We start from the raw sequence: 13,964 nt of genomic DNA on the forward strand, positions 1-13,964 counted from the left end.
TATCTCTCTGTACCTCAGTTTCCTCCTTTTTAAAATGAGGATAATGAAAGTACCTACCTTTTAGACTTGTTGAGAAGATTAAACAATTTTTTTTTGCTGGAAATGTCTTCCACGAGTGTATCACTGTTCTTGCAACTTAGCTTTCCACTTTCCCGTGTGACTGTGGCAACAACGTGCTTCTGATTCAGCCCGTTGACTTAGCTGTAAAAATACGTTAATCAGAACTGCCTGGCATCTTTCTGAACAAGACTTTCAATAGTGCCCAGTATGCTTCACTTCATCCAGAAGTCTTTTCAAGCATCTTCAAAGAGGCTAAAGTACCTTTTCCCGATGGGACTAGGAGCCATCAGGAAAACAGATACACTTTCTCTCAAGACATCTCTCCAGCAGAACTTTTCCCCTCGGTTTCCAAGGCCTTGGCTTTTGTCATCCTTTCCGGTGTGTATGAGCAAGATATAACGCTATCATATAACCGGACATCCCCATGCAGATTTACGAAAAAGAAGAAGCAAGCGGTACTTCCAGCCAGGCCACCAAGCACCATCACTTACCTGCCTGACAGCTCAAAGCCAGCATTATATGTAACTTTGGCAGGATTAATCCCCTTCATTGCTCCACCACTGTTTATGCTGATGACAAAGACTTATATCCCTGTATTAGCTTTTACTCAGATGGCTTATGGAGCCAGTTTCCTATCTTTCTTGGGAGGGGTCAGATGGGGTTTTTTCCTACCAGAAGGTAGTCCAGCCAAACCGGACTATCTTAATTTAGTTAATAGTACGGCTCCTCTTGTGTTTTCATGGTTTGCCTTGCTTATTTCTGAAAGACTCAGTGAAGCCATAGTCACAGTAATGATAGGTTTGGGGATAGCACCTTGAACTTTTCCTCTTGCCACATTATCCCAACTGGTTCAAAGCCCTTGAGGATAGTAGTCACTTTATTGACCTTTTTTTCATTTATAATCACTTTAATAGTTAAAAATATGTATCCAGAGAAAAGACCTAAGAGACCTGGTCAAATAGAATAAATACAAAACTACACTGTAGATAATACTAGTATGCTGGCTGTAAACCTCATAAAGTTGTATTTGTCATCACCTTTTCCTACTCCTGTTTGGCTCTTTTTTCCCTCCCACCAATGGGCAATTTATTCTTCACAGATTGTTTTTCATTTCTAGAAATCATTATTCCATAGTAAGTACTTAAGCAAGGGTGTGAAAATTCCTGAAAAGTGCTTTTCATTTCATATTAGGTTAGTTTTCATTCAGACTTTTTATAGTCACCTACTTAAACATTTCAATGTTTTAATTGTCTTGAAAAATATAAAATAAACAAAGATGAAAAATCTCCCCCAAAACAAACAAACAAACAAAAAATGATTAAACAAATCAATGTATGTAAAGTGCTAGGAACAGTGCCATTGAGTAAGTGATTAATAAACATGGGCTATTATCATTATTTGCACTATAGGTTAACAATATCTGCCCATAGTGGTGTGGTTAAGATTAATTGAGGCAACGTATGTGATATGGTTAGCCCAGTGTTTGGTACATAGAAGGCGCTTAGAAAATTATAATTATGAAATATGTGTTATAGCTACTTCATAAGATTATTTTAAAGATACCATCTATGTGCTAGTTTCTGGGGATAAAGAAATAGAAACACCAGATGATCTTTGTTCTTGAGCTTAGAGCCTAAAAGGGACTGAATGTAATATGTTAGTCTTGCCTGGCACAAAGGAAGGTAGATAGCTGGTAGTAAGCATTATCAGGCACATAGAGGAAATAGTATATAACTTGGGTAGGTTTTTTCTAACTCTTACTCTGTTACATTTTGGGTTCTATTTGTCAATCAACCATCTACCATAATTACAAGGGTTTTTTGCGGGGCGGGTAGAGGATTGGGAGCTTCTTCCAATTCATACTTTTGAGTAACAGTCTAATTCATAGTCACTTTTCTTATCTGGTATTACAACAAAAAGCTACTGAGGACCAAGCCACCAGGAATTAATAGTTGAGACTACTCATAATTTAGTGAAGGAAACCCAAATAACTATCAGACATTTTACATTATAGATATTTCTTTAAATTTATAATAATTATAAAGAGGTAGCAAAGAGGATGATTGATTTTGTAGAAGCTTTTTGTCTCCATTTCCTCAGCATGTTGTTTGTTTTACCATTTGAGTCACTGTTTAAAATATTAATACAATTGATCTTTTAGAACTCTATTTGTCTTCTTAGGTTTATACATACTAAACTAGGATTTATCAGCCCCCATTATTGACATTTTCTTTTTTAATAGAGACAGGGTCTTGCTCTGTTGCCTAGACTGGACTGCAATAGTGCAATCATAACTCACTAATATTGAACTCTTGGGCTCAAGTGATCTTCTTTTTTTTTTTTGAGACAGTCTTGCTTTGTTGCCCAGGCTAGCGTGAGTGCCTTGGCATCAGCCTAGCTCACAGCAACCTCAAACTCCTGGGCTCAAGCAATCTTGCTGCCTCAGCCTCCCCAGTAGCTGGGACTACAGGCATGCGCCACCATGCCTGGCTAATTTATTCTATATATTAATTGACCAATTAATTTCTATTTATAGTAGAGATGGGGGTCTCGCTCTTGCTCAGAGCTGGTTTCGAACTCCTGACCTCAAGCAATCCACCCGCCTTGGCCTCCCAGAGTGCTAGGATTAGAGGCATGAGCCACCGCGCCCAGCCTCAAGTGACTGTCTCACCTCAGCCTCCCTAGTACTAGGACTACAGGTGTATGCCACCATGCCCAGCTAATTAAAAAAAAAAATTCTTTTTCAGAAAACTCCAAAGGCAATCACAGCAACAACAAAAATAAATAAATTGGACCTGAATAAATCAAAAGGCTTCTGCACAGCCAAAGAAATAACCAATAGAGCAAATAGACAACCTACAGAATGGGAGAAAATTTTTGCATGCATAATATACATCTGATAACGGGCTAATAATCAGAATCTACAAAGAACTCCAGTAAATCAGCAAGAAAATATCAAACAACCCCATTAAAAATTGGGCAAAATACATGAACAGAAACTTTTCAAAAGAGATAGACTAATGGCCAATAAAAACATTAAAAGTGGCTAACGCCTGTAATCCTAGCACTCTGGGAGGCCAAGGCAGGAGGATTGCTTGAGCTCAGGAGTTCGAGACTAGCCTGAGCAAGAACGAGACCCTGTCTCTACTATAAATAGAAAGGAATTGGCCAACTAAAAATATATAGAAAAAGTTAGGTGGGCATGGTGGTGCATGCCTGTAGTCCTAGCAACTCGGGAGGCTGAGGCAGAAGAATTGCTTGAGCTCAGGATTCGAGACCAGCCTGAGCAAGAGCGAGACCCCGTCTCTACTGTAAATAGAAAGAAATTAATTGGCCAACTAAAAATATATAGAAAAAATTAGCCAGGCATGGTGGCGCATGCCTGTAGTCCCAGCTACTCGGGAGGCTGAGGCAGAAGGATTGCTTGAGCCCAGGAGTTTGAGGTTGTTGTGAGCTAGACTGATGCCACAGCACTCACTCTAGCCTGGGCAACAAAGTGAGACTCTGTCTCAAAACAAAAAACAAAAAAACTCCTGGACTCACGCAAGCCTCCTGCCTCAGCCTCCCAAAGTGCTGGGATTACAGGTGTGAGCCACTGTGCCTGGCCAATTGTACTTTTGATGCACAAAAGTTTTAAACTTTGATGTTGTCCCATTTGCCTATTTTTGCTTTTGTTTTCTGTGCTTTTGGTGTCACATCCAAGAAATCATTGCCAAGTCCAATGTCGTAAAAATTTTCCTCATGTTTTCTTCTAGGAGTTTAATAGTTTTAGGTCTTTAATACATTTTGAGTTAGTTTCTATGTATATTGTAAGATAAAGGTCCAACTTTTCTTTTGTATGTGGATAGTAAGTTTTCCCAACATCAATTTTGAAGAATTGTCCTTTGAAGAAGTATCTTCTTTAAGTGGTTTTGGTCTTGTCAAAGATCATTTGACCACATACACAAGGGCTTTTTTTTAAAAGACTGTATTTTAGAGAAGTTTTAGGTTCATAGCAAAATTGAATCATATACTCCCTATACCACCCACACACTAATTTGCTTTTTTCAAGCTTCCTGATGTACAAATTTAGATTACTGATTTTTAAACCTTTTCCCAAATATATACATTTAATGCTACGGATTTCCCTCTAAGCACTACTTCAGCTACATCCCACAAATTCTAATAAGTTGTATTACCATTATCTTTTAGTTCAAACTATTTTCAAATTTCCGTTGTTCTCTTCCTTGATCTAGAGGTTTAGAATTATGTTGCTCAGTCTCCAATATTTATGGAAATTTCTATTTTCTCTGCTTCTCTCTAGTTTAACTCTATTGTGGTTAGAGACGGTATTCTGATTTCAATCTTCTTAAATTTGAGATTTTCTTTATGACCCTGCTTCGCAAACTGGATTTTGTTATGCTGAGAAAATTACGGTGCCTTCAGAGTATGAATTTTTTCTTTTTCTGCTTTGGTTATGTACAGAGTCCAGTGTGGTGGTTCCACACTAAGTTATGAAATCCTAACCAGTACTGTATTCAAAGTGAGGTCCTCTAGGCTTACACGACAGCGATGAGGATACAGCTAAAGCCGAGTAGCCTTCAGCAGTCTTCAGCAGCATCGTGGGACTTTTTAGGAAGGCCTTTTCCCCTCCCAGAAGAGCAGGGCAGAACAGTTGACTTGTGAGCCCTCTACAGCAGCGGTCCCCAACCGTTTTGGCACCGGAGACCAGTTTCATGGAATGCAATCTTTCCATGGGCGGGGGTCGGGGAGGCGGAGCTCAGGCGGTGATGCAAGCCACGTGGAGCGGCTATAAATATGTTAGCTCACCCCCCCACACGCTTACCTCTTGCTGTGCGCCCGCCCCCTCCTTTCCTAAATTTCATGCAAGATAATTTTTCCACAGACGCGAAGGGGGAGCTCCGCGGCCCGGACCACAACAGGCCACGGACCGGTACCGGTTCGCGGCCAGGGTTTGGGAACGCAAGCTCTACCTGACCTATGTGTGGGTTTTAGGAAGCCAAGGATGTTGTACCCTAAGGTTTTTTTTCCTTTTGGTCTTCTATTCAGAGGCGAGAAAGCTAACGAGTTCTCAAAACCCAGAAGGTCTTAGGGAAGCTGGGTGGCGGTCCAGAGCGGTGGACGAACGCCTCCTCCCTGGATCAAGGAGCACATCTCTTGTGAGGCCTAACGAAGCAGGGTAACAGCTCCCAGCCGCCTCGCCAGCCCGGCAAGCCAGCCAAGGAGAGCGCCTCCCGAACAAACCCTTCCATTCTTCCTTCCGTCTTTCTTTCCTTCCCAGCCACTCAAACTTCCACCCACAAGAGGAACGGGGTGTGGCCAAGGGGCGGGATAGCGAACCGCCCGTCCCGTGACAGAATGGAGGACAGGAGGACCTAGCCTACCAATAGCCGCTCAGGGCCCGCCCACTCGACGTCACCCACCGAGGCCCCGCCCCGTCCTCAGAAGGTGGAGCATGAGGTCCCGCCTCCAAACGGCCTCTCCTCAGAGGGCCGGGCGTAGGGCGGGGCGGGAGGCCGGGAGCCCGGCTGGGTGCAGTGGAAGGGGAGGAGAGGAAGGGCGTGGTCACGTGTGGCTGGCGGCCCCAGGTCACGTGACGGGGCGCAGTTGCTGAGGGAGCCCGGGCTGGGAGTTCTCCTGAGGGAAAAGGAGTGAAGTGGGGGGGACGCGGCGGCGGCGGCAGCGGCGCTGATAATGGTGAGTGCGCGGCGGCTCGCGCTCTCGCCTCCCACCCTTGTCCCGGAGCGCGCGGCTGGACGACCAACGGCGGGCCGGGCGTCGCAGGAGGAGGGGACGGGCAAGCAGGGCGGAGAGCCGGGTTAGGCCTGTTGGGCCACCCTGGGGTCGGGGAAGAGCGGGCGGCGCCGCCTCTTCCCAGTCTCCGCGAGGCCGGAGCGCCTATGGGCGGCAGCACGCTCTCCTGCCATGTCGGAGCCTCTGCCAAGCGTTCTTCGACCGCCTGTGGGGGCCCTGGCTGGGGGACTCGGACCCCGCCTGCGCGGGGCTTGTCGCTGCCTCCCCTTCCAAGGTAGCCTGTCCCTCGGCTCCTCCCAGGCAGCCTTGCTTCCATACAGGTTGGGTGACGCGAGAGTCCCCCTAGTTCCGGACTCTGCGGGGACTTGGTCACTCAGTGTGTCACAAGCTTGATAAACTCCAATATTTTTTAACCTGGATATGGTGATAGTCTTAGATTGCATTACCCCAATTCAGGCTTTATGTTGACACTTGTAAAATGGGAGAGGAAAAATAAAAGGACATTGGAATGGGGGACGTCTTTAACTCAAAAGACACCAGCTTGGTGCCTGCTTAGCATTGGCTCTCATTTTCTTCCCCAAGCCATTCTATGAACTTCACGCGTTGGGTTGTTGAAATGGCCTAGGAATCAGAGGGAGGGAAATCAGAGCGCTCTGGCCACAGTTAATGGGAAGCACGAGCATGGTGCTTCCCACTAACTGGCCGTGGTGGCGGTGAATTTTGCGTGTGTTGGCAATTTCTTCTAGACTGGATTCATTTGGCTCATTTTATGGTAATATTCGTTAATTCGTTTCATTTAGCAAGCGTACGTTGAGCACCTAAGGTGTACTCTCATACTGTCTGCTTTGCCAAAGCTCACTGGTTCAATAAACTGCTTAAGACTTTTAACTAAAGGCCAAGTCAGGTTTATTTTTTTAAAAAAAAAGTATTTTGAATAAATAAGTTTTAAAGTCATAAGTCGTGTTGCTTTCATTAAAAAAAAAAAAAAGTAAAGACGTATTCATTCTTGGAGCTTTCTTTCATTCAAGAAATACTTAGGTGTGTCCAGGGGCTGGGAGTAAAACTGAAACAGCCCCTGTCTGTTCTCTTATAGCTTACAACCTAGGGAGAGAGAAACATTTATTTGTGTAAATTGTATTTTTAACGTGGAAAGTACAGTTGTGACAAATACTTACAGGGAAGTATGGGGGGGGCCTTGCCTAGTCAGGTAGTTGGGGAAGGCTTCTTTAAGTGAATATAATTTGAAAAGAAAACTTAAAAGGCCCTCCTGTTTTTTGCTTATATATGTAGTTATTTTAATAAGCTTTTTGAATTATGTTCAAGGGCAATTTATTTTTATTTTCAATATACTTGTCAAGCAAAGTTATAAAGCTTTAGAACATTGAAATGGGTACAAATATAATATATATAGGAAAATTTGCTGTTTCATTGCTTATGTATGGGCTAAGTGAATAAATTTTGTCAGCCTCCCACTTCACCTTGAGTTGCATTTCTTTACATCCGTTGTACTTAGTGACATTTCTTCAGTGAGGGCTAAAAAGCTTGTTGTCTTTTTATGTCTCTCCATATAATTTTGCTAGATGTCTTACAAATTATGTGAAAAATCTTATATTAGTCTGAAGTCAGTGATAGGAGGTTTAGGCCAAGATTAGAAAACAATAAAAACAATTGCTATAGTGTTTTTGTGGTCATATATATTACAGTCTAGTTCTTTAAAAGCTCCCTAAGAGTTTTAACTTGTATATTAATTGTCTAGTATCGCTCTTGAAAATCTCACATGCTCCCTTGAAAGATATCTTTTCCAAAAAAAACTGAGTAGTAGTCTTACATTTTAAAGATCTCAAAACTGCCTTCTGTAATTTCAGCAAAAGTCTACATTAATGTAGCATAACCTTTTACAATTTTTATTCCCTTCTAGTCTTCACCATCCTGACAAGTCTGTATTTTACTTCCTCTTTCACATACCAGGAGAAGTATTATTTGATTTGTGAATAATTAGAAAAAATTTGATTTTATGACCTTTTATTTGAAATGACAGAAGATGCACATCCTGACAAAAAAAACTTCGATAACAAGACTTTGGGTAGGGAATCTTTTTATTTCACCTCTCCTTAGAAGGAAAACAAAAATGACAAGCTTCACCCCTCTACCCTGGCAGATATTTTTTTTTTCCTGTTGTCTGCTTGTTAAAATCTAAGACATCCACAATTTTCTGGAGGCTTCTTTTAGTAAGACTAGTTCATTTTTTAAGTTTCCTAATGTAAAAAACTGAATGTTAACCCAATGTTAACCTATTACTTTTCTGCATATGCTATAGTAGGCTTTTAAAAAATACCTTCTAGGCCAGGCACAGTGGCTCACACCTGTAATCCTAGCACTCTGGGAGGCCAAGGCAGGCAGATCATTTGAGCTCAGGAGTTCGAAACCAGCCTGAACAAGAATGAGACCTTGTCTCTACTAAAAGAAACAGAAAGAAATTAGCTGGACAACTAAAATTTATATATATATATATAATTAGCTGTGCATGGTGGCACATGCCTGTAGTCCCAGCTACTTGGGAGGCTGAGGCAGAAGGATTGCTTGAGCTCAGGAGTTTGAAGTTACTGTGAGCTAGGCTGACACCACTGCACTCTAGCCCAGGCAACAGAGTGAGACTCTGTCTCAAAAAAAAACCAAAAAACCCTGCAATTGTGATTGTATTGAAAAGTAAGTCAATTTTTTCCTTTTGGTTATGAAATATTTTGTGCATACAGAAAATAGAGGATAACACCTAGTTTTACGTATATATTTTTTTCTATTATATATATTATTTCGAAGTATTACAGGGTTCATTGTTAATATTTTAAAAAATAGTTTTACCATCTAAATGCATTCCTAAACTGTTCTGGTTGTTATTTAACTTTATTGAGAAGAAGGCTAGTGCATATAGTCTTTTTGCTTTGTTTTTGTCATCTTTTGTTAACATTATGTTTGTTAGCATCATTCATGTTTTCTATAACTTTAGGTTGTTCGTTTTCAGGACTGCATAGTGTGCCATTGTAGAAATAGATGGCACATGAGTTACTCATTCCACTGAGAATTGGGTGAGAATTGGGGATGCTTGCAGGTTTTGGCCCTCACAAACAGTGCTGCAGTGAATGTTTGTGAGTCTTATCATTTGTGCTCATGTGTGGAAGTCTCCTTAGGGTAGACTGGAAACGCTACATCAGAGGGTATGTGTATCTGCAGCTTGAATAGAGGAGGACAAACTTTTTCAAAAGTGGATACATGAATTTGCACTCCTCTATTTTGATGGGTGTGTAATGGCACCCCTACATATATATATATTTTTTTTTTAATTAGAGACGGGGTCTCGCTATGTTGCCCAGGCTGGAGTGCAGTGGCTATTCACAGGCGCGATCCCACTACTGATCAGCACGGGAGTTTTGACCTGCTCCGTTTCCGACCTGGGCCGGTTCACCCCTCCTTAGGCAACCTGGTGGTCCCCCGCTCCCGGGAGGTCACCATATTGATGCCGAACTTAGTGCGGACACCCGATCGGCATAGCGCACTACAGCCCAGAACTCCTGGACTCAAGCGATCCTCCTGCCTCAGCCTCCCGGGTAGCTGGGACTACAGGCGCGCGCCACCGCGTCCGGCCCTACATATATTTTTAATGCTTAAGAATTTTTAATTTTTAAAAATGGTATCAAAATAAGAATTATTTATAATTACATTATTAATTATGAAGTTTTATAAAACTAAATCCATTTAATACTGTTTTAGTGTCAATTTTAGTTTTGTTAAAATTTTGTTTAATTTTTTTTTTTTTTGAGACAGAGTCTCACTCTCTTGCCCAGGCTATAGTGCTGTGGCATCAGCCTAGCTCACAGCAACCTCAAACTCCTGGGCTCAAGCGATCCTCCTGCCTCAGCCTCCCAGGTAGCTGGGATTACAGGCACGCACTACCATGCCCCGCTAATTTTTTCTATTTTTAGTAGAGATGGGGTCTTGCTCAGGCTGGAAATTTTTGATTATTTGATCTTTTAATGTCAGCTTTTAAATTATAAGTGCAGCTTTATGTGTTAAGTATATGTATGTGGAAAAAGTTACTATAGTGTCTTCTTTTTTTTTTTTTTTTTTGAGACAGAGTCTTGCTTTGTTGCCTGGGTTAGAGTGAGTGCCATGGCGGCAGCCTAGCTCACAGCAGCCTCAAACTTCTGGGCTCAAGCAATCCTGCTGCCGCAGCCTCCCGAGTAGCTGGAACTACAGGCATGTGCCACAATGCCTGGCTAATTTTTTCTATATATATTAGTTGGCCAATTAATTTCTTTCTATTTATAGTAGAGACGGGGTTTCACTCTTGCTCAGGCTGGTTTCAAACTCCCAACTTTGAGCAGTCCGCCCACCTCAGCCTCCTAGAGTGCTAGGATTATAGGCATGAGCCACTGTGCCTGGCCTATAAAACAGTTTTTTAGTTTTCTTTGAAGTACCTCTGGGACATTTCAGGGGGACTGAGAATATTAATTTTAATTTTCCTGTCTTTGTTTTATAACTCACACGAGTTAATGTGGTGGGTATCATAGGAAGGAGAGCTCATTCCCTTATTGCCCTCACTGCCAACTGGTATTATCTTTTAACATACCTGATTTTGTTTACCCATCTAACAGAACTACTTGGAGGTGTCTTCCACCCTTTTATAATTGATCCTCCCACACAGCCCCCTTCCTTGCTGGCTCAGTTATTTGCATATAGTTGATAATTGGTAAATAGCAGCTGATTGATTTTGAGCTGCTTATATGTCTCATTTCTCTATCCTTTAGGAGAAAATGTCCTACAATATTTCAAAGTTTGCCATTTTGAGCAAGTTTTGAGTTTAAGACTTGGAGTATGAAAGCTAGTTAGTAAAGGGCATATGACCTATCATTGATACTTTTCATCTTCTCTTTTCTAAATTAATTCAGAATAGTTTTCCGATTAATATTAGTTTTCTGGTTAAATTTGAATTTGTTATTTGTAATGTTGCCAGAAAGGAGTCAAAAAGAAGGTTTGTTTTTTGTGTCTTTGGAATATGTTAGAATTACTAATCTGGCAGTTTTTTCTTTTTTTGGAGACAGAGTCTCACTTTGTTGCCCAGGCTGGAGTGAGTGCTGTGGCTGTCAGCCTAGCTCACAGCAACCTCAAACTCCTAGGCTCAAGTGATCCTGCTGCCTCAGCCTCCCAAGTAGCTGGGACTACAGGCATGCGCCACCATGCCCCACTAATTTTTTCTATATATATTAGTTGGCCAATTAATTTCTTTCTATTTATAGTAGAGACAGGGTCTCTCTCTTGCTCAGGCTGGTTTCAAACTCCTGAGCTCAAGCAATCCTCCTGCCTCGGCCTCCCAGAGTGCTAGGATTACTGGTGTGAGCCACCATGCCCGGCCGATCTGGCAGTTCTTTTATTTGGTTTCTTAAAATTATAGTCCCTTTTGTTAATAAAGGATTTAGGAAAATTCTCTCTCATTTGATCATTGTATCACTTTGCACCCTACAGCTTTAAGACGTCCTACAGCTTTAGGACATCATTAGCTTGCTTGCTGTTACCTTGCCACCTGAGGACAGAACTGAGATTTAACACAAGTTCCATGCTCTACTTTGCTTCTGTATCAATGCTAATTTGCTGGGAAAGGGCTAATCTTACCAACTATTCCACATTTCAGCTAATTTCTCTTGTGTATTCATTTATTATTGTTAGGATGGTATGTGTTTATTCAAAATTAATTTAACATTCAGCAAGTATTTGAATGCCTTCGACTAAATGCCACCCACTGCCTTAGATGAGCAAAGGATAAGGTATCTGTCCTCATGGAGTTTACAGGAGAGTCAGGTACTGTAAATAAGCCTTGTGAGACCTAAGTTTGGAGAGTCCAGTTTTGATTAGGAAGTCAAGGCCTCTTAAAGGAGATGAGTCAAACTGAAACTCAAAGGGTGAATTAGTTAGGATACTTTGTTTGGCTCTAGGACAAGAAGAACACTGGCAAATGTGATGTGTTGTTGCAGAAAGAAATCCGATCATCTGAGGCTGAGTGACTGAAAAGATAGATAGGGACAAGTATATGTAGGCCACATCAGGGAATACATTGTGTGTGTGTGTGTGTGTTTAAAATAACAATTGAAGTTAACTATAAAAAAGTACACAAGTGTATAGCTTGATGAATTTTCACAAAGTAAGCATACCCGAGTATTAAGTGCTCAGCTAGAAAAGACAGAACATTACTATTAATACCACCCCAAACCCTTTGTGCTTTCTTTCAACCACTTCCTGACTTCTAATACTGTATTGTACCTCACATGTTTTTGACTTACTGTATATGTGGAATCATATAGTGTATATTCCTTTTGTGTCTGGCCTCCTTCACTGGACATTATGAGATTCATCCTTATGTGTAGTTGTATGTCTTTAATTCTGTTGCTGTTTGGTATTCCCATGGTATGACTATATATACTAAAATTTATGTATCCATTCTCTTGTTGATTGATATTTGGATTGTTTGAGGCTTTTATGAGCAGTGCTGTTATGAACATTCCTCTAGTTGTCTCCTGGTTCATGTATGTATGTATGAGTTTATGTCTAGGATATATACTGAGGGGTGGAATTGTTTAGGTCATGGGATATATACATCTTCAGCTTTACTAGGTAATGGCCCAACTATTTTCTACAGTTGCTGTTACAGTTTACACACTAGCCCATTGAAGCATTTGTAAGCAAGGAGTGATATCAGATTTATGTTTTTAAAAGATTGCTCTTGCTGTTGTGTAGGGCACAGTAAGAAGGGATGTGGGATAACATAATAGGAAATTATTCTCTGTAAATTTAAAAAGACTAGAAGACTTTCATTGGTGGCAAAATAATCCATAACTATATCCAATATCAAAATTGCTAATGAATGCTGTGTTATTACCAATTAATGTGTTTTAGTATTGATAAGCAATTGATCTTCATCCTTTATTTTTGTCATATTTAGGATTTACAGAACAAAGTATGTATTTTTTTGGAAAAATTAACACAAATTTTATAAGTTTCCTCCATTAGAGCCAATTTTACTCTGAGGGCTTACACAGTGTAACATACCCTGTTCAGACCTACTATGGCAGTAGATTTTATAATAAGCAGTACATTGTAATAATTCATTTGGGCTTTTATGAGTAATTTGAATTGTATAAGTTATATAATGAAAGCACCTGATACAGGTATAACTAAAGGTAACTTTTCAAGTCCAGATGTTAAGAATTAACTTCTTAGATTTCTGATATGTGTTAGTATTTGAGTATTTACAGTGGTTACCAATGGAAATGATTGAAATTATAGCGTGCTTAAATTTGTTTAGGGTTTTGTCTTTTTTTGTGGCAAAAAACACATTACATGAATCCACCCTCTTAATAGATTTTTAAGTGTACAGTATTGTTAACTATATGCATATTATAATCAATTTGTTCAGTTTTGATGTAGCATTTGATATAAATTCTTACCATTTTCTTGTGAACTCACCGATTTGCAGTCTAATGATAGGTCATAGGTAATTAAATTCGTATTACAAAATGTAGTGACTAAACATGATATTTATGAGCATTTTCATTTTATTTCAGAGTTTTCTTGGAGGCTTTTTTGGTCCGATTTGTGAGATCGATATTGTCCTTAATGATGGAGAAACCAGGAAAATGGCAGAAATGAAAACTGAAGATGGCAAAGTAGAAAAACACTATCTCTTCTATGATGGAGAATCTGTTTCAGGCAAGGTAAATCTTTTGCTTGACAAAATTACCTAGTTGTAGGATATTAGAATTAGTCATCAAAATGGTCTGTGCTTTTTCTAAATTTGAATGATTTTATTAGAGCTGAAAATTTTTTTTCTGAAGGTCAGCTAAAATCCTTGATTGATTAGAACATTTACAGGAAAGATTCTTACCCAGGAAGGCGTTAAGGGGTAGAGTCTCTAAATTTCATGCAAAATTTTCTGTTTGTAACTGTGTACATCTGTCTAGCTTCTAAGTTTCTCTAGAATGGGACTGTGATCCACCCAAAGTTGATTTCTTCTATCTGTTGATCTCATTTCTTGTTAGTCTGTAGAGGACCTAAGTACCTTTGGAATGTATCTATGCATGGACAGATACATTTATGATGCCTTC

At 40.4% G+C, this 13,964-nt stretch overlaps 1 protein-coding gene and 1 pseudogene across 1 annotated transcript in view; both read left to right on the plus strand.

The window, feature by feature from the left end:
• Nucleotides 1-267: 267 nt before the first annotated feature.
• On the plus strand, nt 268-1,220 carry LOC105870347 (transmembrane protein 69 pseudogene; annotated as a pseudogene).
• Nucleotides 1,221-5,764: 4,544 nt separating this feature from the next.
• VPS26A (VPS26 retromer complex component A) overlaps nt 5,765-13,964 on the plus strand; it is a 46,338-nt gene continuing 38,138 nt past the window's right edge. Inside the window, 3 exon segments of the mRNA XM_076010060.1 lie at nt 5,765-6,003; nt 6,005-6,088; nt 13,425-13,574. Of these exon segments, the coding sequence (XP_075866175.1) occupies nt 5,986-6,003; nt 6,005-6,088; nt 13,425-13,574 (252 nt within the window). The 5' untranslated portion in view covers nt 5,765-5,985.

Source organism: Microcebus murinus, chromosome 14 (assembly GCF_040939455.1).
Source record: "Microcebus murinus isolate Inina chromosome 14, M.murinus_Inina_mat1.0, whole genome shotgun sequence".
Taxonomy (NCBI): domain Eukaryota; kingdom Metazoa; phylum Chordata; class Mammalia; order Primates; family Cheirogaleidae; genus Microcebus; species Microcebus murinus.